Below are 26,125 nucleotides of genomic sequence, written 5' to 3'. Positions count from 1 at the left end.
TGGATACCTGAGCAGCTCACAATCTTTAATGTCTTTATCCTAGCAACACACCTGTGAGGAAGGGAAGGGCTATCCTCCCCATTGGACAGATGGGGAATTGAGGCTTGCTCAAGGTCACTCAGGGAGTCTGTGGAAGAGCAGGGTGAACCTGGCTCTCTAGAGAGGGAAACAAGGAAACTAAAGGGCTGTCAAATGCAAGAAGTAAACACGGGTGAAAAAAAAAAAAAGGACATTTTCCCCTTGAACTCTGTAGTCATAGGACCAGCTCCTCTCTTGCAGTAAGGCCATGAAGCAGGGGCACCTGCCTTCGGGAGGATCACCCTCATGCAAAGAGTCTGAGGCTCCCATCCCGCTGCAGAAAGGGGGCATGGTCAAGATCCCCTGCACTGCACCATTTTGACCCCTTGGGCTCTTAGCAGCAATGCTGTAACTTATGCTGAAGTCCCAGCCCTGCACACAGCCATCTCCAGGATTGGGGGAGAGCAAAGGGGAGCTGGCCCATTACCTAGTTACGTAATACTTGTAGTGATGGCAAGTAAAACATTTGCACAGAGGGGACTGATTTTTAAGCTGATGGGGTCCTTGCAAGAAAGGCCAACCTGCTGTGAAGGGCAGGGCATTAAAGATGGAATGAGAGGGTGTGGCCATTGTACAAACGGCCCTCCCTGTACCAATCACAGAGGGCTAGCTGGGTAAATGGGCCACCTTTAAAATGATGCTCCTCCAAGACAATATGGGCTCAATCCAGAAAGGTGTGGAACACTGCGGTGTGGTGCCAAGTGCCCTCAACTCCCACTGGTTTCACTGGGACCTGAGAGCACTCAGCACTTTCCCAGATCAAGCCTTCTCTTGTTTTCATCTGCGAGGGCCAATCTGTTGTTGTATTGATTTTTCCAACATGTCTTGTCTTACTTAGGCTGTAAGCTCTTCAGGGCAGGGGATATGACTTATCTCTGCACCTGATCCCCAGAGGTGCTGTGCACCTGTAATTGCCAGTAACTTCTGAGGAAGTTGCAGGTGCTCACCGTGCAGCCTTACACAGCTACATACTTTTTAAAATAATCATAATTGCAGGATTTTTCCACTTTAAAACCTCAACTAGACCATTTGAAATTCCTACAAACAGTGCTGCTGTTGCGTATAGGGCTTCTCTAGTTGACATGAAGATTTGTATTATGGTAGCACCTAGTGGTCCCAATCAAGACCACCACTGTACAAAAACCATAGCCCATACTGCTTCCAGCATCAAAAAAAGAAGTCACTGGCAAAAGAACTTGGCTCTTTGGACTCCCAGTTCTGTGCTCTAACCACTAGTCCCTCCTGATTCACTATAAGTAGTGGGGTCACTACGCTCAGGCACAAAAACACAGGGGCAGGTTCAGCCTCCCTTTGTAGGCAAGTAGTTCCACAGGTCCCAGTTTGAGCAGAGAATCAGAGATCTGAGTTCTATTCTGATCTCAGTGAAGCAAGAGGTCCTTCTCAGTGGAAGTAAAGGTGATAGATTCTGGCCCATAGGTAACACAGACTTCTGCCAGCTTGTCAAAGAGCAACTGCCTTATGCAGACATAATTTCCTCCTCATCGGCCCCCTTTTAGATGGGAGATAGGGGTTAGCTAATTAACATTTTCCTTTACTGCCTGCTCTTCAAATCTATCTTGACAATTCTGCTAATGTGAATGGAAAAGTATTTAGGGACCTCTACTGGCAGCAAGCTCTGTGTATACAATTCTGGAAACTATATTCATTTCACTTATATTAACCTTTCCCTTAAGCAAAAGCAATAAATGTTTCCATCTGTCAAGATCTGCCATAAGTATATTCAATAATGGACCCAAACTCATTTTAATCACTCCCAAGATGGGCCAAGGAATATCAAGGACTAAATATTTCATATCTTTCTAGCGCCATTTCAAATTCCACTTAGAGAAAATGGGACTGAAAACAACCACAGCCCTGGAAAGACATCAGATTTCACCCACTTTATGCCATGGATGGAAAGTGGTATAGACAAAGCCAGGGGCTTCTGCAAAGGCATTCAACTGGCAAGGCTCAAGATTCAGAGGGCAACCTTCCTCTCCAAACCTGCCACCTGCTGTTCTACCATGGCACAAGGGGGTGGGCTAAGTCCTATGTGTGGAGGCCAATGGAGGATGTGTCTGGAATGGGTGGGAAATGTTATCGCCACATAGATCTGGGTCACCACAAAGCAGCTTGTACCCCAAACGAAGCGGCAAGGATGTATATACAAAATACATGTCACTCTCATTTCAACCTGTTTTCCGTGGGATGGGGACCCCAGAACATGCCCTGGAGGCTGTGCTGCTGCAGCATTGTGTGAACTGGTGCAGACAAAAAGGTCAGTTACAGGAAGAATCTAGGGTAAAGTTCTCTTGTGAACTGGGGACCACTGCATTCTTTACTGTCTGCCCTTCTCTATGCTAGTGCACCCCTATAGTATTAGCATCAAGGGGCTCTTGCACCAGCACAGGATGGAACTGTGTACTGGTCTGATTATGCAAGCAGGGCTACACACCTTGCAAAAGAAGAATTATGGAAGCCACTTCCCAGGAGTCCAAAAGCCAAAACTAATTTGCATAGACATCTACAACCCAGTTCAGGAGTTGCTGTCAGCATGTATTCGCCCAAAGATGCATTGAAACCTGTGCCAGTGAACACTACATCCTCTTCCTAACCTTACCATTTGGTGTCTCATTTGACTTTCCTCTCTTTTTTCCTTTCTTGCCTTCCCATCTGCCACGTTCTCTTTGCCCTCCTCTCTGCCTTCTCTCCCCTTCCTACTAGGCTTCCTCTCTTCTTTTAGTCCCTCCTCATTGTTCTGCCTTCTGCCCTGCCTTTCCACCTCTGCCCTTCCATTTAAACCCCTTCCCTTCTTTCTCTATTTGCCCCCGTTCCCCATTCTCCTCCATACACATCCCAGGGCTATGGGATGAAACATGGCATCTCTCCACAAGGGCCAGGCCAGAGCCTAAGAATGAGGATAGTGCGATGGACAGAAACAAGGCTCTGCTCTGCTCTCCCAGGTTCCAGCTGGCAAATTTGCTCTTTTCACAGGCCTCACTACCCAGCAGGGAACAGACCTCACTTCTCTCCCAGCGGATCACTGGCTGGCAGGGGCAGAGGACTTTCAAGTGAATGTTCCATTAAGTGTTCTCTCACCAGCACCTTTCCCCACTCAAAGCAGCAGCCAGCTACCCTGCAGCCTTGAATTGATACAGTGATTCTGTTTTTCAGAGTATGTCCTTGAATGGGTTCAGGGCTGCAAGCCCCGAAAAAAGACAATCTTCAACTCAAAGCTACAGAAGCAGGGATGGCAGTGAAAAAATTCTACTTGTGCCCCACTTGCCATGCTCCTGTTCAGTCACGCTCGGCTCCCGTTCCCCCTCTCTCCTGATAGCTGCTGCCCTCTGTTTCTCCTCCCTTCCCCTAATAGCTCACTTTGAACCCTGAGGTATAACTAAGAGATGCAGGATGAAATTAATGTAAGCAGGGTGTGAATGAATTCCTCCCTGACCTCTAGCTGGAAGGTGGAGAGACTTCAGGAGTAAACTGTATTTACATGAACACACCTGCTCTGCCAAGATATCCAGCAGATAGAACTGTGTTGCTCAAAGTGATCAACTTTGGCTGGTGTTGGGTTACAAACTACTTTAGTACTGAATGTAGGAGTAATGAAATGTTGTTATCAATGTTGTTGTCTTGTATGAATAAAAGAGAGCAGAACTGTGCTTGACCTGTCCCAAATGAGGGGGTCACTGTTAATAGAAAGGACCTTGTTAAGCCAGGGGCTCAAATGTCAGACCCCTGTGAAAGTAAGAGGGGTGGGGACAGGTGTCCCAGCCAGGAGATGTGGACTCTCCCTAAGGGTCCCTGGTCTGGTTTAACCTGTTCCTCCCCACTGTTTAAAGATAGAGCCAAATAGGTTTCATTAGGAGCCATTTAGTTCTGCCCAGCCTAATGAGAACTAAAAATCACTAAGGGCTAGTCTACACTGGCAATGTTAAAGTGCTGCTGCGGAGGTGCTTTAACGTGGCTTGTGTAGTTGCAGCAGAGCGCTGGGAGAGCTCTCTCCCAGCAGTCAAAAAAAACCACTTCCACGAGGGGCGTAGCTACCCTCCACGAGGGGTATAGGCACACTCCCAGCACTGGTGCACTGTCTATACTGGTGCTTTACAGTGCTGAAACTTGCTGCGCTCAGGGGGATGTTTTTTCACACCCCTTAGCAAGAAAGTTGCAGCACTGTAAAGTGCCAGTGTAGACAAGCCCTAAGAGACTGATCTACAGAAGTCACAGCAGAGAGGCAGGTGGCAGCAGAAGGTAACTGACGGGCAGCCAGCGAAAGTGGCAAGCAGTCGGCTGGCAGGGTGGCCAGGCAACAAAGAACCATGGCTGGCCAGGTGGCTAATGGAGAGGAACCGTGGCTGGTGGGGTAGCCAGCCAGATCATGTGCTCAGATGGCAGAGCAAGTAAGGTGCCTTCTTCCCTGGGTGGGAGGTGAACTCACACAGATGCACCTCTGAACCCTGGGTCCTCACTGACCAACGACAACCACTGTGAGTGGGTTATGGTGAGGGAGCAGAGGGGGACACAGGAAAGGAACTTTTGGTTGTAGAACTCAAGAACATGAGGCAGAAGTCTCTGCCCCAGGCACACTGGGGTGGGTGTCCTGCTCACAGTTTTATGATTATGAATCCTGCTTGTGGCATTTTCCCTAATTAACGTTGGGTGACTTCCCTCCTTTCATTAAAAGTTTATTTTCTACACTCAGACTCTGTGCTTGTGATTGGGGAAGTACTGCCTCTCAGAGGCGTCCGGGGTGGTGTGTAATTTTCTCAGGTTACTGGGTGGGGGCTTGAGCCAGTTCTCTGTTGTAGTGTTGGAAAGGAACCCTTACATATTGAACCCGGCCCTGGTTGCTGCCGGCTCCACCTGGCAGAAGGATTATATTAAGATAAGGAAATTAAGGACTGACAATCAGGCACAGCTTCCTAATGGTGAGAACAAGCTGACCGTGCATAGTGTCCCAAGCAATGGTGCTCTCACCCTTCCTTAAGTCACCTAACAAAGCACTGGAGAAGGTACTGTAGGGAGCACCCAGAATCGTCAGCTCTGCACATGTAACTGGCTGTTGCTTTGAATGTGGAAAACCAGAGACAGAGGAAGGATAGTGCAGTGAGTCAGGTTGCTTGCTTGGGTCTAGGGAGACCTAAATTCAGTTCCTGCTCCACTTCAGATTTCCTATATGACCTCAGAAAAGTCATTTGGTCTCTCTGCTTCAGTTTCCCATTCATGAAATGGGAATACAGGACTTCTTCACCTCACCTGGGTGTCATGAGGAGGAATTTGTTAAAAATTGTGTGGTGCTCAAATACCATGGCAATGGGAACCATAAATGTATAGTAGATTAATAGCAGTGCTGATATTAGTAACTTCTGCTTAATGGCAACACATTGCTGGGAACCAATCCCGTCCCATTCACAGCAGGATTAATGGGATTTGGATATTGGAAAAGGTATGCCACTTATTAGCAACTTCTTTTTTTGGCCTGTAGGCAGGTTTGCAAGGCTGCAGCAAGGGAAGAAAGTGCTAGGATGTACCTTCTCTGGCTGCAGCCCTGCAAACCTGCCTGCACACAGGGAGTGCACAGGCGATAAGGGACTGTAGGCTAGGAGGCAAGGCTGTGGGCTGGGCAGTAGCAGGGAAGGTGGCTGCAGCCCAGCTGTTGGAGATGCATGGCACCTCTCCCTACCCTTTCCGGGCTGTGCCCTGCCAAGCGACTGCATGCACAGAAAGAAGCATTGGAATGTGCCTGAGCCCAGACCCATGGAGAGCACAGGGAGAGGTATGGTGCAGCCTCTGGGGCCTCCAGCATCCCTGCTCACCATAGAAAGCCTCAGCATCCAGGCTGCAGTCCCCCGCTAGAGGTAGGTTTGCAGGCTGCAGCCAAGGAAGGCATACCCCAGTGTTTCCTTTCCCAGATATAGCCTCATAACCCTGCCTTCTGCTTATTAGCAACTGCTGGATAATAGCAACTTTTTGCTGACAACCAAAGGGTTCTAATAAGTGGAATCTACTGTATCTAACATAAGAGAATCCTTCAGGGGATGGACTAGCTGGCTACACTGATCTTTTCGACCTGCAATTTCAGTGATCTCCAGCTAGGTTCAGAGTTAAATTCCCATTGAGATAAATCGAGAAGTTCACAGTTTTCTTAGGACTGATCCAACCCCCAATGAAAACCATGGGACTCTTTCCTTTGGCTTCGATGCACATTAGGTCAGGCCCTAAAGCTCTAGTTTCAGGCTGTTTGTTGGCAGACTCAAGACGACAACACTGCACCAGCTCCTACTTGAAAGACTCCATAGAAGGCAGAAGGGTTAGAATCTTAATTTTTTTAATAAATCAAAGCTTATATTCTATAGAAATGGAATGGACTGCTGGCAGCCTGAAAGAAACTCTCCGTCCCATGGGTCCTGGACTGTGACCAGCTAGTGTAATTCATGTATTATATTACGACCTGCACAGCACCCTACTGACAATCAATGGATTTAAGGCTCTTAAGTGCCTAAGTCCCTCTTGACAATGAGATGTAGGCTCCTCAATCAGTTGGGCATTGCAATGCTGAGCACAGCAATGCCTAAATACCTGTAGAAGTCTGGGCCTTAGTGTTTTGAAATGATAATTGAGTGCACTCTGGTTGAGGCGAGTGTCACCTCAGCAGTATTTCTGCAAAACCCGGTCAAATAACACATTAAAGCAGACCACTGGTGACTATTTTCAGCTCAGATACCATGGTGATGGGTGCGGTACAAGAACCTTTGACAGGAGTCAGTCGGATAATGAGATGTTAAAGGTCTTCTTGACTTGTTTTAATGTATGGACCGACAGTTTACCAGTCTTCACACTCCCATAACTCGCATTACTGTATGAACCTGAAGAGGAATACAGCTAACTACACAGCAGTCTTTGCAGCTTGTTATCTTTACAGCCAAAACTTTAAGGCCAGGATTCTCTGTTTTGCCAGTTATGGCTTGCTGAATCTCAAGGGTGCAATCCTGAGCCCTGGCACAGGTTAGAGTAGCCTGTGGACTTCTCTAGATCTTATTGCCCATGGTCCCTAAGGGATTATAAATCAGATGAACACAGCTGGAGCACTGCATAAAAAATAATAATAAGCTGGCAGAAGAGCCAGATACACTGGCACTGCACCAGCTAACAGTTCTCCCACACCGAAGGAATTCTCAGCTGGCCAGATCCAGCTTGTTTCTAGCCTCTTTTTGCTGACAGCACAAGAGAGAATATAGCCTTAAAGTTCTTGCCCAATAGAATTTACTACATCATCTTTAATTAACTTATCTTATTTTTAAGCCATTCTGGAGTTAGGGCAGTAGTAATTAATTTATTTTTTTCATTAAATAAGAGAGATTTTAGTATTGTTTCAGACAATTGGCAAATATTTTATTAGACAAAAGAGAAGTATTCAGGGGCCATCTGGTGGCTGTTTGATGTATCACTGCTACGTATAATCCCAGCATAACCAGAGCAAAGAAATCTGATGGGAATCTGAAGAGTATGCACAGGCCAAGTTCAGCACAGGAAGCAGCTTGGACCATTTTTACATAGATGTGTTTCTGAACATAATCACACTTTAAATTAAAAAACTATGTTAAAATAACATTAAGGGCTAAATTCTGCATTCAGTTACTCCAAAATCACATTGGTGTGAGTTATACATCAACAGTGTAAATGAAAACAGAATTGGGCCACGAGGATCTAATTTAAACCTACAAAGTCTGATTTAGAGACACAGGAACTCAAAAATCGCACTTCAGTAGGAAAATGTTTCAGCTACTATTCCTACAAGCAGTCACATCAGATACAATACAAAAGAATTATTTTGTTCTATTTTTGTTTGTTTACTTTGTGCATTTGACAGTTTTGCATACAGTCAGTTTCACCTAGGTGAAAGACCCTATGCACCAGTTAAGAGGGGGTGAATTTTATCTTCTTGCCCTGTTTAGTCAGGTAGGGCCTGATCTGGAAAAAAGACTGTACCCAGATGAGTAGCTTACTCACATGAGTAAAGTTACTCATCTGTGAAAATCTTTGAGGGATCAGGCTCTTAGTTCATTTGTCTTTTTTTTTTTTTAAAGGAAAATATCATTCAAGAGCACTGAAGTTGCCAGGCTTCTCAAGGGTAGCTGGTATAGAAAGGGAGGATGGTCCAGAGGTTAGGTTACTAGTTTGGGACTCCGGACACCCAGGTTCAATGACCTGCAGTGTGACCTTGAGCAAACCACTTCATCTCTGTGTCCCAGTCCCCCATCCCAGAGGTGTTGCAAGGACAACCGCATTAAAGAGCATGATGCAGTCAGATACTATGGCAATGGGACCATATAAGTACCTTAGCTAGATTGGTGAAAGATCAGAAACTTCATTTTTGAAAAATTGTCTGATTTCAGGCTGTCTTTCACTCTGTCTTTAACTCAAGTAGTTCAGTAGTTCAAGGCTTTTTGCTTATATTTCTGGCCAAACTCTACTTTTAATCACACTGTGTAAAGCAAGAGTAACTTTCACTGAATTTGGGCCGTTATAGGTAATGCAGTATGTTTAGTCACAAGGGCTACATTCAGCTATGACATTATTGGCAGGTAAGTTCCATGTCAGGTGTCTGATCATGCTCTCACTGACATCCATGACAGCTTTGCCACAGAATCCAATGGAAGCAGGAGTGCAAGTCAGTCAGAAAGAGGTGTGATAGCACGAATGGTACTGATTTGACACTGGGGGTATGTCTACCCTGCATCTGGGAGCAAGCCTCCCAGTCCGGGTCCACATACTTGTGCTAGTGGGACTTTCACTAGCGTGCTAAAAATAGTTGTGTTGCAACGTCTGGCGCAAGCCCCACTAACACAAGTCTGTGGGCCCAGGCTGGGAGATTGGCTCCCAGATGCAGGGTTGACATACCCTAGGAGAGTATGCAAGATAAGTAACCTTAAAAGGCAGGTGCCGCTACTTTATCTTACATGTTCTTTTTAATTGGTTTACCTGCAACCAACATCCCTTCTCCACCACTGCACATAAGTTACACTTGTTTTTGTCCATCTACTGAAACCAAATCTGTGCAATTTATACTATGTTATTGCTTAAACCCCACATGTACCTTACAGAACTGTTTATGTCCCCACTTAGTTGGATGAAATGTTCATGAAAGTCTACTTATGCCTGGTCCGAATCTGGCCCAATGGAACAAGGGTAAAATTTTCAAACATGCCTACAGCCTTATGACTTAGGAGCCTAAGTCCCATTTTAAAAGGTGATCTAGGTATTTTGCAGTCTACGTCTCAGTGAAAGTCAACAGGACTCAAACTCCTAACTGTCAAAGTCATTTTTGAAAATTGGACTTAGAGGCAGATTTTTAAAGGTGTTTAGGCACCTAACGATGCAGATAGGTGCCTAGTGAGATTTTCAAAACACCCATTGAAATCAATGAGAATTTGATACCTAAATGTTTTGAAAATCTCACTAAGCACCTATCTGCATCTTTAGGCGCCTAATTACCTTTGAAAGTCTGGTCCTTACTCTCATAAGTCACTTACGCATTTTTGAAAATGTTATCCCAGATCTAATGATTCTCATTTATGCTATTGCCACCCCGCTGAAAGCAGAAACTGTGAACAGAGTTTGACTGAATTAGGTTAAGCTAAGGTGACAGTGATGAAATTAAGTCTGAATTTCGTCGCTTTCAAGAGTTGAAAAAAGACCTTTTATGTAATTGTCACAGAGTTTATAAAAACTGTGTATTACTCTCTAACAACCTCTGTGAAGGGATTCTGAGCTTCTGTAATTATTATTCAATTCAATTACTGATGTACATTAGGATGGTCAGGAGTCCCATGTTCCAAATCTGAATGTCTATCGCTGCCAAAAAAAGTATGTAGAAAACAAATTTGATAGTGTGCTACCCTGTCAGAGACTCCAGTTTGTTCTTTGAATATATATATATAAATAAAATTGGTCTTAGATATTTTCATTTCCAAATCGCTGAGCAACACAGCTGCCAAATTATAGCTTCTTCAGTTTCAGATGTCAAAACATTCTCAGTTTTTCTGCTTCTGTCTGTGCAAATAAAAAAAGAAAGAAGATAGAAAAAACTGTTCTAATTTGAAGCCCAGAAATACTGCTAACTGTCCAAGTGAATTTCAAATAACCCTAAAAAGGACGGTTATATCTGATGGATTATATTGACATATTTTTTGTTTCTCTTTTTAATTTTAATAATGTATTTTCACGAACAAGAATTGGATAGAAGCTGCCCACAGAGTGCGTTCAGTGTGGGCTGTTGTCTTGTTGGCTCCATCACAGCGCATCGTGAATTTAGTTATAGTTGGGAGACTGGGTAGTTTATGAAATTAGCATTGGATTAGGGAGTCTTTTACCTTTATTACATGGGTTCAAATCTAACAAAGGTTGGTAGTGATCAAAATATATCGCATCCTGACAATTGTTTCGTGCAATATAAGAAATTAGTTGGTGGGACTCAATCTATGTCCAAATGAACAAGTGCCCACATCTTAACCAGCACCAACAGGAGCTCCTTAACAGTTTCTGACATGCCACAAACTCAACACGTTTGCAGACTCTACTAGACTACAGATGAGAAACCCTTATAGAAGGTCCCTCTAGAACAAGAATTAAGTCTCTTAGCAGAATGCTATGTGAGAACTCTGCACTGCATTGCTCTTGCTGATCCTCCTCTATAAACACAGAGGACTTCAGCTGGCAGGATTGTCAATCCAACACCTTTCATCAGTGGTAAATCCAATGTTTTAAAAATGAATATTTAAGATGCAGAAATCCAATAAAGTCACATTTGTTTACAAATTAGCAAACTTGAATGGACCTTCCCCTGTCAAGTGCATTTAGACCACAAGACTTCAGCACTAAGTGAAATGTTTTCTAGTGTTGCTAAGCCAAAGTGATTGCTACCAACGGACCTGGAGCAAATGTAGGGGGAAATCCTACTCCCTACCACCCTCTGTGGGGATGGAGGGCACTGCTAGGAGCAAAATCAGTGCAGTGAGAAATCAGGACTAAATATGTAGATCTTGTGGAAATGAGACATGATCCCCTTCTCTAAGCCTTGTTTTAGGCTTCAGAGAGTTCAAATGGCTTTGTGATCCCTTAAGAACACTGTTGGCAAGATCAAACACTGGAAGGAAAGAAACTAACTAAAATCACAATCCTCCTTTCACACCTGCTGCCTATCCAGATGTGGGTGCAGTACTGAGAGCCAAGATGCTGGGGACAGGAGGCCAAATCGAAGCTAGGAACTTATTTAAAACCATAAAAATAAACTTTTTGTTTTTTAAAAAAGCTACGAGAACTCTGGGTGAAATCCCGGCCCTACTAAAGTTAGTGGCAAAACTCTCATTGACTTCAACGTAGCCAGGATTTCACCCCACATCCCCAGCAGTGGGAGCTCCTTTGGGAAATGCAGAAGGTGTTCTCCACAGGCACGGGTCCGGCGGTGGAAGCAGGTGCGTAAGTAAGAGAGAATAACTCTCAAGATTGCTCTTATGACCAGGCATGGCAGAACCATGAAGCTAGCCCATGAAAACAGAGATGTAACACAAGCTTAAAGTATTAGAATGAAAAGGTTTTTTGGACTTTGAGGTCATGGCTAGATTCTCCCAGAATTTTCAGAACGGGGTCAGCAGGAAGCAAAACACTCTAAAAGGAGCATTCCTATGTTGAGCTACTAACCGGGTGAAACAAAACAGGAGTTTTCTCTGCCATGGGCTGCTTTCCAGTGACCGAGTGTTGAGGCTGCAATTGCTCCAGCTGCTCCTGGAGTCTCTGTCTCCTGTGCTTCTCTTTCATCTGCTTTTCCTTTAGGGACAGCTCTCTCGGGCTTTCTTCTGCCCTGCAAAATATAATATAACATACAGATCCTCCTACATTTTATTCTAACTCAGGGGTCTCAGCCCCCTGTTTATACTCACCCTACTTAGATATGCACCCAAATCCTTCAGATGATTCCTTGTGGCTCATCAAACATGACACTGTATACTGGAGGCACGATGTGAACTGGTGCAATGGTTTTAGGGGGCCCTTCTGATACCTGAGGAGGACCCATGTGAAATGATTGGGCAAAACTGTGTAAAAACAACACTAGAAACAGGGAATGGGAACAGGCTCAGACCCAAGTTAAGTGCTGGCAAACTGCTTGGAGGCTGGAATATGCTGGTAAGATGGCAGCAGTCTGCCTAAGCTTGTTCCTGACTTTTCCCCCTTTTTCTCTCACCAAAATTCCCTGATGGATCCCTAAAGCCTCTTCTTCCTCTCTTCTCCCACATTTTACAGCAGACTTTCCACTGTGCCACATCCTGCTGTGTTCAGGGGGCTGCGGATGTTAACTGCTGTTTCCAACTTAATATCATGCCTGATCATTTTACAGCACCTCTCCCAAGCTCTAGGTGCTCTCACATCACAATGTCCAACGCAAAAACTGACGATCCCTGTGATCTGTCCCTACCAGCCACTCTAATAATTACCAAATAACCCAGCCTCTAGCCACCCTCATATCCTCCAGTTTAACACCTCCACAGATGCCTGATATCTTTGTGAAAGACAAGATGGGTGAGGTTATATCTTTTATTGGACCCACTTCTGTTGGTGAGAGGGACAAGCTTTGGAGCTCTTCTTCAGGTTCCTTGGGGCATGCTCAAAAGAAAACAAATCTGGGTTCTGCCAGACCAAACAAAGGCACATGCTCCATTGCTAAGGATCTCTCAGAGAAAACACCCCGCAACCAGCCTCCTGTTAGCTCAAGAGCTTTGGTCATTGGCAATGGTGGCAATTTAATGCTGGGAGAGAGGCAGTCTCTGGGACAGGCAGGTATGAGACATTTAGAGGTTCATAGGTCAAAATCAACACCGAGAACTTCACCATGACAATATCATGCAGCCTGGGCAGGCTATGGAACATCAATGTAATGGGCTCCCTGTGTGAATCACAGCCACGTAAGAAGGCAGATGCATACAGCCATTATCACCAGTTTCATCTCAAGACATAACCTTACACAGAATGTGCTACACATGTCTAGTCTCGAGGTGGCAGAGGCCTGGATAACTGAAGCAAAGTCGCTGTGATTTCTTTTATTAATACCATTTTTAATTCTCTTTCCCTAGCCTCCCAAGGCATTTCATAGCTCTCTCAGTTCCTCCTGGGCATGCTTTGTAAAAGATAAAGACATCATCATATCTGGCTCTTATACAGGTTTTCATCAGTAGTTCTCAAAGTGCTGTATAAAGGAGGTCAATGTCATTATCCTCATTTTACAGATTGCAGAAATGGAGGGGAAGTGACTTGCTCAAGGTTATCCAGCAAGCTGATGGCAGAGCTGGAAATAGAACACAAGTCTCCCTAATCTAAGGCCAGAGCCCTATCCACTGGGTCCAACTGCCTCTCTAAGCAATTAAGCAAGAGCCACCGGCCTTGACTGCCTCTCTAGCTAACTGAGCCAGTCAACTTTGCACCCCTAGTTTGCAGCCAGTAATATGCTCTCTAGGTCAGTGGTTTTCAACCTGTTTTCATTTGCAGACCCCTAAAAAATTTTGAATGGAGGTGCTGACTCCTTTGGAAATCTCAGACACAATCTGTGGCCCCTCAGGGGTCCACAGACAACAGGTTGAAAACCTCTGCTCTAGATGGATGCTTAGTGGAATGGCATTCAGAATCACCACTGATGGCTTTACTCCAAACTCTCTTGTACCTTGGGGATTCTGCTGCTTTATTTAGAGGGGGCTCTGAAGCACTTCCTGAATGTAGGGTGTCTTCAGTCTCTTTCTGGTTTTCCCTTGAAGAATCAGCTTCATGTTTCACATGGTTTGGCAAGGGGGGACTTCCCCTCTGAGAGTCTGAGCGCACCAGCCACCTGGAAGTCACCTTGTTTGCCTCCCCTCTCACTCTTAGATAGCGTTTTCTCCTGATTTTCAGGGTGCCCATCTCTTCTGGGCTCTCAAGTTCCTGGCTCACTCCTTCATCTCTTAGCACCTGCTTAGAGGCCTCGTTAGCAAGAGGCTGAGATGCTTCTTTACGGAAGTTACGGAGTTGCTGCAACAGCAGGCTTTTCCCAGTGCAATCCCTGAAAATTAAAAATCAAATGGATTAAACCAAGGTAAAGCATTATAATTAGCAGCTCCTTACTGAGGAACCTAATTTGATTGGCAGCGCAAAGCAGGGCACAGAAGACCACCTGGATAATGGTTATTGATGTCCTAACATTAGCTCAAAAATGATAGAATATGCTACCATGAGCCCACCTGGAATTCTTTGGGCTTCCAGGTGGTTCAGTTAGACATTGCTAGATCGATCTAGGATGGTAACACTATGAACCTCGACAGCACTCATGAGGCTCTGGTGACATTGTCCTTTGTGATGGGACTAGTTATTTGTCTCTGCAGAAGAAGCAATAGAGGGGATGGCCCGTTTGACTCTTTACTGCAGTGGGCTGTGATCTAGAACGGTTTATGTTATGGACAGCTCCTGGCTCTAGAGATGGAGGGACAACATTTTCAAAGGCCCTTACATGACTCAGGAGCCTATGTCCCACTTCCAAAAGTGCCATATGCACTTGGAGCCCAAGTCTCATTGAAAGACAATGGGATTTAGGAGCCAAGTCACTTTAGAAAATGGGACATAGGGCCCTTTGAAAAGGTTACCCTAGCCCTCCGTGCAGCTGTCCTGGGATAGGTATTTGACCAGCATTGCACTCACTCTTCCTGGTTGTCAGGCAGAGGACCACAATGCCTGTCTCAGGAGCACTCAGGAAATGGAATGCTGGCATGGAAGTCATAGAGTCCACAGCTCCCCTCATGGAGCCCTTTCCCATCCAGCAGCCAGTCAGGTAGGTATAGAGAGAGAGGATAAGATTCCCCCCAGTAATTCCTACAGGAGATAGGAGGGAGGTGAGGGAGGCCTTCTCCCTCCCAACACTTGAGGAAATGAGATTGTTGAATTATCAACATCACAATTCTGTGATTTCCCTAGGTCATGATGATGGAAAGTTATGGCATCATATTGCAACACAACATCAGGACACCATTGTTTTGTGGCTGCATGTCATTTTGATGTTGAAGGGACTCCCAAGCTGTTTGGTAAAGGGTGAGGGCCACCAGTTTTTGGGCTGATTTCAGTGTCAGGAAGGGAGCATCACAGATGTCACTGCTCGGTTCTGAAAGAGGCAGCTGAGAATTATCTGGACCCGGAGAAGTGGCTTTGTGCTGTCTGAGTTTGATATTACAGTGTTCTGGCTCTGAAGAGTATACACCTGCATGCTGTTATGGTGCTGTGCTAACTAACCTTGTACTTTTTAGAACACAGAGTATTCTACAGCTAGGCTTCCCACTTCTATTTTCTTAAGGGTCTCCTCTTTTCTGTCTCTTATTATTATTACTTTATCCTGTGACCTCTTCTAGAGATGACAAGACTCTCCTGGACACCTGAAACCCCTGGCTACTGTAAGTATTGGACCATTAAGGGGAATGACTAAGCAGTGTGGGTTTGCTAACACCTCCCCTGCCAGATACCAAAAATAATGAATGTGAACTGGATGACATTCTCAGCATCCATAAGGCCAGGGCCTCAGATTCTAAATCTGTTGCCAGGTAAGCTGCTAATGTAAGTGCAGAGTGACGATTGTTCATTCCTGGCTTTGCCTCGACTGTGCATTGATAGCAGTGGCACCAGCAGAATGCCTTGGTATAACAGACCTTGGACAATCATGAGTAATTTGCAAGAGCAAAGAGAGTAAGTTAGCAGTAAGGATTCTACTGACACATCCCCATATCTCTGCAGTGATTCTGATTGGATACTTGTCTGTCTCCAGTAGGAATAGATGTGATAATTAAACTCCTTCTGTGATTGCTTCTCCTCCTGGGAGGCAACTAGTGGGGTAGGGTGAAGACATTGGTTACCTAATCTGACCCTACTCCATACGGAAATTTAGTGAATGAACCAAGTGGAGTTTGCTGGCCCTGCTAGGGAGGTGAGGTGGGAAATGCAGGGGCCAGAGGTGGTGCATGAGTACAGAGATTTCTTAACCTGACCCCGGGGATCTGCCAGATTTGAGGGCACTTCTGTGTCTCCCTGAGGAGATCTTCAGAGATTTCTCCCTCCTGCAGGCTTTACCCTGGGAGGGGACTATCTAGATTCTAGCTCAGTGTAACTCCAAACAGATCAGTAGAGTGACAACAGCACAAGGCCCAAAAAAATGAGATCAGAATTCAGCCCAAAGATTTTCTGCCTGCTCAGATGACCAGATTTCCTAATGTGGGAACAGGGAAATAGTAATATTTGTCAGGCATTTTATTTATTTATTTGGTTTTAAAATTGCTAAAAAAAACCCAAAATTCAATTGGCCAGGTCTTCTTTATATGAGTCCAGATTTACACTGGTGTACCGCCCAGTGATTTCAGTGGAGTTTCTCTGGATTAATACCAGCACAAATGAGAGCACCTAGTGCGCCGGATCGCTCCTGCTTGGTTCTGGTATCTGACTATTTCAGCTGCTAAATCATTCTGAGTGGCTGGGCTCTGTTCCTTGGCGAATCATTTATTCTTTCAAAACTATTTTTAAAAATAAGAGTAATTGGCTCTACCAAAAACAGAACAAAACAGCACATTCTGCTTGTTCCTTCTACTGCTCTAATTCAGGTATAAGTGCGTCATTAAGATCCAGGGAACGGCTTCTAAAGATAACACTGAGCATACATGGGTGAAGCGTGTAGGCCCTGACTCAGCAAGGTACTTAATCATATACATAACTTTAAGAATGTGAGCAGTAACTAGTCACATGCTTAAAGTTACGCACATTCTTAACTACCTCACTGAATCAGGTCCTGAGTTTGGCTATAGGGAGGTGTTGGCATCCCTGCATACAGAAGCATTTACAGTTCAGGAGTTCCTTGACTGTTCACATTACCCCAGACAAATAAGGAGATCTGAATTTCTCTTCCCACACACTGCAATAAAAAAGCATTCTAGATCAATTTCTAGCTTCTGTTTGATCATTTTCCTAAAGAGGCTGGATATTATATACCCATAGTCTTTTAAAATGTTTGATTTGGACTTATTTAAAAACAAAGTGGCTCAGAAAAATTTTTTCCCTACTGTCTGTGTCTACTCTGCACGTGTCTTTTGAGCCATGTCTGTTTCATTTACTGACAAAAAAAAATTTTTTTACTCCTGATATCCCTGTAGATTCCATATACTGCAAAAGAGCAAGGTGAATTCTATTTTGCCTCAAGCATTAACAATTATGTTCTAACTCCAGCATCTTGATTGTGGCTGCAGCAAAAAGAACACAAGACTGATCTGCTAGATCCAGACTGAAACTTTTTGTTTCAATGATTGAACTGAGCAGATTTGCTATGAGAGTCGCTGCTGGATAATATTTTAATAGGTGAGATCTCACTCTCAGTCTTTTTTGGGATCATTTCAATTTCATGAAAAGGTGAAGATTCAAGTAGTTTGTACCGTGGTCCTTGGGAAGAATCTTGCACTCTCTCCTTTGTTTTCTGTTGGTCCTTAACTGTTGTATCCTCCTCGTCTTCAGTGGAGCTGTCACTCAAGCTATGTAGCAAAGAGATCTGATTACTGGACACCTCTGTTCACGGTCACAATATCAAGAACCAGCCTGGGATATTTATTCATAATGTGCTGTCTTAGTCACGCCTGAGATGGACGTTTAAAACAATGGGATGTTAAAGAAAATATATGGAGTCAGATCTGCAGCTGATATCAACTGGCACAGCTCCACTGACTTCACGAGAGCTAGGTTAATTTATACAAGCTGAGGATTTGGCCCATAATCCAATAATAATAAAAAAATTAATTAAATAATAATAAATCTTTTCTTTCTTTAAAACTACATGGAGACAGCTCCTCGGGGCATCTTCCCAACAGCAAATACCCAATAACTGATACACACAGTTTGATGCCCTAACAACATGATCCACTTAACTCATCCTGGGGTCATGAAGGATAATCTTATGCTTGTTTTTACTGGAACAACTTGCTTTTAGCTAAATTTAAGCCTGTAGTAAAATTTACCCTCCCTGTGGGTTAAATTAGAACTCCTTAATGAAATACATTTAGACCCAGGGGTGTTAGGTGAGTGCATCTAAAACATCTACTTGGTCTTCATTATCTACAAGGTTTGTTCAGACTGCTGTTTTCTTTCAAGCCATTTTCTAGCCAGCACCATCGCTAAGGATCTCTGGGAAAAGAGTACAGAAGTCTCTGCTTAGTTGTTGATAAATATTGTCCACTCACCCTGTGGACATGCTATGTGTCCATGCATCTTGGGGAGGAAGCAAATAGCTCTCTCAGACTTATTAGCTTTAGCATTCTGCCAGAGCTTTTTGAGTCTTTGGAAAGAGGCCAATCTCCCAGAACTCACCATCTAGGCACCTCATAGTCTCACAGGAGACTGAAAAAGCAGAGCCAGCAATCCCTTGGTTGCCCATTTATCCTGGATTTCAGATTGCATAGTTTCCCTTCCAAATGCTCACTCACTCCACCAGAGGGCTACCCTTTCCAGACCAAGGGCAAGAAGAAGTGATACAGCAAAGAAAGCCTTTCATGGTACGGCTCACCATGAGTATGGTGTTTGCAACAACCTTCAAGTTCGTGCCCTTGGTCCCTTGTTTCTCACTAACATCAGACCCCAGAAGTTACCTTTGATTTTCAACGGACGGTAACGCTGATTTGTGTGATTTAGCATCCCGTAAATCAATGTACACTGTTGGGAGCTCTGCTGTATATTGCAGTTTTGGCATATCCATACTTCGACAGCTCTGGGGAGGTGACGGGAAGATGACTTCTCTGAGAATATAAACCATTATTTCAATGTATTATTCATCTTCCCAGGAGAAGAGTTCCAACAGGACATACATTTGGAATGAAAATAGCTCAAGAAAGGGACTGCACTCCTGGCTATTACACAGGTTCCAACTCACGGTCTCTGCACGTGGCAGGAGGAAACGCTAAAGATTTACAGTCTGTCTGTTTCCAAATAGTCAACTGTACTGGATATCTTTGAGGAATCTCCAATTTTCAGCTTGAACAATGATCTTGTTCAGTTAGAGGCACAGACAGCCATATAAATCAACATGACCAGACTGGGCAGAAAATAGTATTTTCTGATCCCCTCAGAGGAGATGCCTACACTTGTCTGCTAAGAGACCTGATGGTGATGCTCTGATTTTTATCCCCAGCTGGAGGGGAGAATCTTCTGACCTCTCAGGACTCCTGGTCCCAATAACCATTATTTATTTCTCAAGCATTGATGGTGAGGTTGGCACTGTAGAACATAGAAAAAGACAGTCCCTGCCCCAAAGAGCTTATAATCTCAAGACAGGCACAGGTTTGATTACAGTAACCTCCTCCTTGGGCTTCTCGGACAGTCCTCTCTCTCACTCCCATGTGCACAAATTGCTGTCACTAAGATCACATTACATTACTCCCCTCTTTGAAAGCCTCCACTAGCTCCCCCATCTTCACAGCATCATGTTCCCATTTCTGGTCCTGCCCTTCAATATCCCCATAACTCTGCCCTTCCCTAATAATCTGCCTTTGTCTGTTATTGATTTGCTCCTGTCCTCCCTGCTCTGCCAATGATGCCATCCTTGATACCCAGTTTGTCTGCTTGTTTCACTACCATTTCTTCTGCACCACCCTCTATGCATAGAATGTCCTTCCTGAGCGGGTCTGGAAGGCCACTGCTTCTGTGCATTCAGATTCCTCCTCAAGATCCAGTTCTACAGTGATGCCTGAAAAAAATTACACCCAGCTAATAATGGCAAGGTCAGAGGCCATTGAGAGAAAATACAAACCCCAAGCCCCGCATGGAACCATCAAAACATGGCCACTCATCACCCTGATCACTTGGCTTGTCTGCTCAACCCCATTCTCCCACACTTCATCCATTTCTCTTTTTAGATTGCAAGCTCTTCTGTACTCTACTGGAAGACATAAGCAAAGACAAATACTCTGGCAGAGCCAGAGAAAGGATGTTGTATTTGTGCCCTTCCCCTCTCCTAGAATGCTGCATGGAAAGGCACCTTACGGATGACAGTCAAACACTATGACATGGAGCATTGACCCTTAGTTTGCTCCCTCATATTGGCAAGCCCTGCACTGTCATGGATGAGTCTCCCTCTAGATCTAGTCATTGTGGCTTAAGTCAGCAAGGGGGTTGCTCACTTAAGGCCTGAGCCAGCACCCATGGAAGTCAATGCGAATCTTGACTTCAATGGGTACCTGACTGGGACCTTGTTACCACATGGCTGGACTGGGGTAGTTGGGGCACTGGTGAGTAGATTCAGATCATACCGCGTTGGATTTTCAAGGACCCGAATGGAGTTAGATGTCTAAATCCCATTGAAATTCAAGGTGATTTAGGCACCTAACTCTTCTAGGGTTCTTTGCCAATCCCACCCTTTGAGAGCGATAGGCTCTATGAGCCCTTCACTGCTGCACAGATTGGCTGACTGCATCCCAACCTTTTTCAGTGGATTGGCCTGGGTAACTCTTGTTAGCTTTTCTTTTCAACACCACCATAAACACATGCAATTCCTCACCTTACAAAAATAAAAATATTGTGCCACATTCCTACTGTGCTATTCAATTCCTGCAAGGTACAGGGCTATGCAAAGGCACCCAAGTGAAATCATTAATTCCCAGACATTCTTACTATAGTCCCAACCATAATCACCCAGTATGTGCAAAAATTAACTCCTAGAGAGAAGGACCTACTTCTGATCTCCTCGGTGTTCTTGAAAGTGAGCAAATGTGGCCAATGGCTTCCTGTGGCGTGGAGACAATGCTTTGGACTGCTTGGCACACAACTCTTCTAGCTTTTCCATGAGCCTACTTTGGGATCTAGCAACCAAGGCCTCTATGGATGAACAGAGATGACAGCGAACTATTTACTACAGTCTTGCTGTTGTAAGAGCCTCCATCTTCCCCTTTTGTGCCTTATCACTTTCTCTACAGAGTGTCATGGACACAGGAGTGGTAAGGAGTTTATTGCTAGTTAGCTGCAGTCAAAATCTGGTTTCTCTTCAGAAACAGGCCAATAGGTTTCTTTTAAGTTTATTTAAAAATTAAACTATGTGTAAGGTTCTAATGGTCTAACCTTCCTTTGCTCCTGACTGCCATCACTTGGCTTGTGCCACTGCATTCCCTAGAAGCTGGCCTCTGGAGTACTGATACAGCATGGCAGGACAGATAAATAGGGCCAGATTCAGCAGGGAATACAAAAGAACATAAACCAGTGTAATTTACACATTCTTCTGCCTCCTTGTCAAGCCACTTACACTGACCTACAGTCCCTTAGGTCAGTGTAAAGAAATGTAACTTACACCCATTTACATTTCCGCTTGGAATTTGGGCTATGGCATCCAGTAGGAAAGGCAGGATGGACTGTTACAGTATTAACTGAAGAAGACTTAGGGAGGTAAACAGCAGGGAGACAGAACAGGGAGAAGGTAAAAATGGGGAGAGGAGAACTGATGGTATTTACCTGACTCCCTGAAAATATTCCCTGTAAGGAATAACATACCCACAGTCAGGGACCCACCCTGCTTGTTTCAGAGAGGGGAGAACAGAAACATAACATGCCATTCTTCAAATATATAAAAGATTTTACACAAAAAGCTACATTAAAAAAACACCACGGTTGCAAAGTCAAGCACTCAAACGTTGAAAAATTCCAACATTATGACTGACTATGCAATTTTAATTCTGTTGCATTGTGCATATGCATTATGAGACAGCCTTTAGTGACATGATCACATACTACTTTTTTCACAGGACCGCTGCCTCATTCAGCAATTGCAGGGAAAGTTCTACTAAGCACATGAAATCAAGGGTTACGGCATGCTCAGTCACACCGCGGGGATGGTGCATGCACAGTACGCAGGAGCGATGAGGAAATGGAGCATACCTAGCAAAGGTGGAATCTTCTGAGAATTTAGCTGCCAAACTCTAACAAGTCTCTACTGAGCAAATTGAAATTTTTCAAAGGCTTAGTCAAATTTAGCTAATGTTTTCTGGGACAGCAAAAGACATCCCTAACACCAGAGCGACACTCCCTCCAAATTTCAAGTCCTTGCTCCAAAGCATGGAAGTTCTAGTGCTTCTCAACAAAACAGCTATAAGAATTTTTTTTTAAACACAAGCAAAACATATTTTCCCTAATCTCGTTCTTGGCAGCAGCTTAACCTTTTTTTGATAAAACTTGAAAGAAAGAAAGAAAGAAAGAAAGAAAGAAAAAGAAATTCAGCCTGAGGCAAACACCCAGCATGGGAAATTTCAGCCCAAATGCTTAAAGTCTGACAAAGTTATAAATGAAAACAAGGTCTTTTAATAGAAAACATCAGCCAACATTAACTACAGTGGCACTACCAGCTCAGTCTGTATTAGTAAATTGCAATAATCAAACCTGGATGTCACAAATACATAGATCACCAAGGATGGGTCTGAGTCTGACAGTACGTGGAACAATCTTCTGGCCCAGTGGTACATGGAAGTGTGCTGGTTTTTGTTGCCATGATTATTTTAGTTGGGTACTAACGTAACCTAACACTTAGGGTATATCTACACTACAGACTAAGCCTGGGACCCGGGTCCAGCAATTGTAAACCCAGCTTTATGATGCAGTGTGGACGCTCAAGTGTGGACTTGGAAACACCTAGTCCCACAAATCTGGGTTTACAATGCAGTGTAGACATACTCTGTGATGCTGCATTAGCAACCCCAGAAGGGCACCTCCACAGCTATTTCCAAGTGATGTAAATAACAACTTCACTGCAGAGACTTCAAACAGAGATTTCAGCCCTGGGTTTCAAAGTGCGGTGACCTAGCACTGCGACTCCCCTCTTTGGATTTAAGATTAAAGATGAAGAACAGAAAGGGAATGATCCTGAGATGCAAGTGGAACTGCAATGGAAGAAACTGCATTAGTCTGAACTGCTCTCTTCATCTGTGAAGGGCAATGACACAATGAAAACTACAACTCAAAGTCTAATCAATGTACAAACCATTAGGTTGAGAGGTCTGGAGAGGGTAGAAACATATGAGTGGGTGGGTCCCCCAAATGCTTAACCCTGAGATTTCTATTGATTCTATTTACATCAAGAGAGCACTGTATGTATCTATAAGAACTCTTAAAGCAGATGGATGCTAGCACTTACAGAACCATCATGTCTGAGGTCATGGACAATGCAGATAAGGGTCACATCTTAAACTATAGACCTATACAGTCATCCTCTTCCCAGATTTTTAGTTCAGTTATTCAGGCAAAATGCTTTTTCCTCCTCCTCACCCTGAGGATTTCAATTTAAAGTAACCAGAGCCTCCATTTTCTTTCCTACTTAGTTTTAGCTTTGCAATGGCATAAGAGGTACCTTTTCTAGGGAGCACTTGTTATAAACCTTTTGGAGGAAAAATAATTGATGATTCATTTGCAGACCTTGGGCCAGATCTACAAAGGTACTTAGGTATATAAAGAAGCAGATAGGTGCTTTTCTCAATCCCACTAAGCACCTCCGTGAGACAGATGCCTAATTCTTATTTGCTTTCAACATAAATTAGGTGCCTAACTCACTTAGGCACTTGTTAGACACCTAGGGAGATTACCTGCATCTTTAAACACCTAAATACCTTTGCAAATCTGGCCCCTTGCAAATGGTGCTGGATGGCACAGAAACTTAAGGCCCACAAGAATGATTCAATCAATCTTTCCAAACTTTAAGGTGTCTGATTTTTTATTTTTATATTTTGAAATGGGGAGGATTTTGTTTTTTAATTGTTTCTGACACTTTTTAAAAATTTGTTCTTTCAAGTTCAGTTCAACCCTAAACAGTGACTCTGTACAGATGACAGCGTGGGGCTCCATTTTCATTGCGCATCATTGAGTTCCAGATCAAATCTGATAAGCTTGCAAGTAATAAGCTTGTTCTCCTGCCTGCTACTCCTGCAAACTCAGCCTGGGGTCTCAGAGTCAGGCATTCCTTCTCTCACATGGTCATCTGTAACAAAGTTTCTACAAGCCAAAGTGGGCCCCCAGTGACATCTGTGCAACCCCATTAGCCCTCAGTGGGTTTCCATGGGCATAACTGAGGGTCTAATCTAGAGACACTGGGGTTGCAGAGTTGTGTATGTTGAGGGAAAAATGGAAAGAATGAAACAGTATGAACATGTCTCCAGCTCTGCGGAGAAGATGGAGCCCAGTCTTCAAGGACTCTCAGAGCAAGAAGTCCTCAGCTGACAGGTGCACGCTTAAGACATGTCTACCCTACATCTGGCAGCAAACCCCCCAGCCAAGGGCAACAGATTTGTGCTAGCAAGACTCGTGCTAGCATGCTAAACAAAGCTGTGTAAACATTACTTTGACATTGCAGTTCATGCTAGAGTTCAGGGTTCTTAAGCCTAAGGTGGGGGATGAGGAATTTGGCACGCAGTGTAGCAATGGCAACGCCATTCACTGAAATTTGGCTTGGCCCCTCTATTAGGATGGGGTAGTGGCCAAACATGAATAAGTAGCACTGAAACCCAGTGCACCAGGTCACATCTCTGCTTGCTAAAATTTGGCCCAGCTGCCCCCAAGCAGCACTGTGTGCCAGGTCACAACACCCAGAGCAGGGAACCATGCCCAGCCCTGCAGGACAGGAGCCGCAGCTAAGCAGGGAGTGTGGGGTGGGCTTGTTTTCCAATCCCTGCCTCCCCCCACCCATAGGCCTGCAACCCACCATTTGGGAAACACTGCTAACAAAATATTCCAGTTAAAATTTCCAACTAAATGGAAAAACCTCAGGTAACAGAAATATTATCAGCAGGAGTGACACCCAGCATCTGCTAGTTAGTGTGGAGGGGGTATATTCTCCCTAGACTCTATAGTAATCTGACAATTACGTGCTGTTATAATAATAGGTGCCTTTAGAGAAAGTGGGTCAGAGCAAATGGTGGTATGAATTGTCATAGCTCCATGGAAGTTGATGGAGCTATGTTGATTTACATCAGTTAAGGACCAACTGGGCCAATATGTTTCTCTTTTAAGATAATTAACAGGCTAGTTCTAGGCTGGCATCAAGAAAAATAACCTTTCACCTGCTACTATTTTTCCATGTAGCTTCAAAAGGCCATAGCTGTTAGAAGTGAGTATAAATGAGCATACAGAGTAGGGGACATATTTTAATAAACAAAGGGCTAGTGATCACTTAAAACTTGCAAGCAAAACCTTTTCTCTGGATGTTTTGAAAACCTGTTCTCTACAATAGAACATGCAAAATGAGAAAGTTACTCACCTTGTGCAGTAACATAGGTTCTTCAAGATGTGTGTCCCTGGGGGTGCTCCACTTTTATGAGTGCAGTGGCACACAAACACCTAAAGTAGAGCACCCACAGGGGTACACATCTTGAAGAGCCTACCTTACTGCACAAAGGTGAGTAACTTTCTCTTCATCAAGCGATGTCCCACTGTGTGCTCCACATTAGATGACTTCAAAGCAGTGCCCTCTAGTGGAAGGAGGGGGCTTTGGAGTTGGAGTCGTAGCAGATGAAAGTACAGTGTGATCGAACAGGGTATTGGAAGATGCATGTTGCTGTAGTAAAGCGTAATGCTGGGTAAACGTATGGGGTGAGGGCCAGGTTGCAGCCCTACAGCTTTCCATGATGGGAACATTGTTAAGAAATGCTATGGAGGCTGATAAGGCTCTTCTAGAATGCGTGTGGATCCCCGTATGAGGTTGTCAGTCATGCTGGAGGTAAAGTTTTATGCAATGTTATCCATTTGGATAGCAGTTGTTCAGATATGGCATTGCCTTTTAATCGGTCAGCAACTGAAATGAACAGTTTTGGGGACTTGCAAAAATATTTTGTTCTATCAGTGTAGAAGGCTATAGCTCTGCGGACATCCAAGGAGTGTAGTCTGGACTGTCGTCTATGCACATGTGGTTTGGGGGAAAATGTCAATAAGTGGATTGGTTGGTTGAGGTGAAAGGATGAGGCAACTTTAGGTAGAAACTTGGGGTGTGGCC

The 26,125-nt window shown here is 44.2% G+C and overlaps 1 protein-coding gene across 1 annotated transcript in view; it reads right to left on the bottom strand.

The window, feature by feature from the left end:
• DNAAF8 (dynein axonemal assembly factor 8) overlaps window positions 1–26,125 on the bottom strand; it is a 147,930-nt gene that overhangs the window by 105,295 nt on the left and 16,510 nt on the right. The window contains exons 5-9 of the mRNA XM_077827455.1: window positions 20,841–20,982; window positions 18,762–18,908; window positions 17,559–17,654; window positions 13,796–14,167; window positions 11,785–11,944 (exon numbers count right to left, since the gene is read on the bottom strand). Coding sequence (XP_077683581.1) covers window positions 11,785–11,944; window positions 13,796–14,167; window positions 17,559–17,654; window positions 18,762–18,908; window positions 20,841–20,982 — 917 coding nt within the window. The remainder of the gene's footprint in view (window positions 1–11,784; window positions 11,945–13,795; window positions 14,168–17,558; window positions 17,655–18,761; window positions 18,909–20,840; window positions 20,983–26,125) is intronic.

This window comes from Eretmochelys imbricata, chromosome 10 (genome assembly GCF_965152235.1).
Source record: "Eretmochelys imbricata isolate rEreImb1 chromosome 10, rEreImb1.hap1, whole genome shotgun sequence".
In the NCBI taxonomy this organism is placed as follows: domain Eukaryota; kingdom Metazoa; phylum Chordata; order Testudines; family Cheloniidae; genus Eretmochelys; species Eretmochelys imbricata.
The sequence above is the reverse complement of the archived record's forward strand: the minus strand, read 5'-3'. Positions and strand labels throughout refer to the sequence as shown.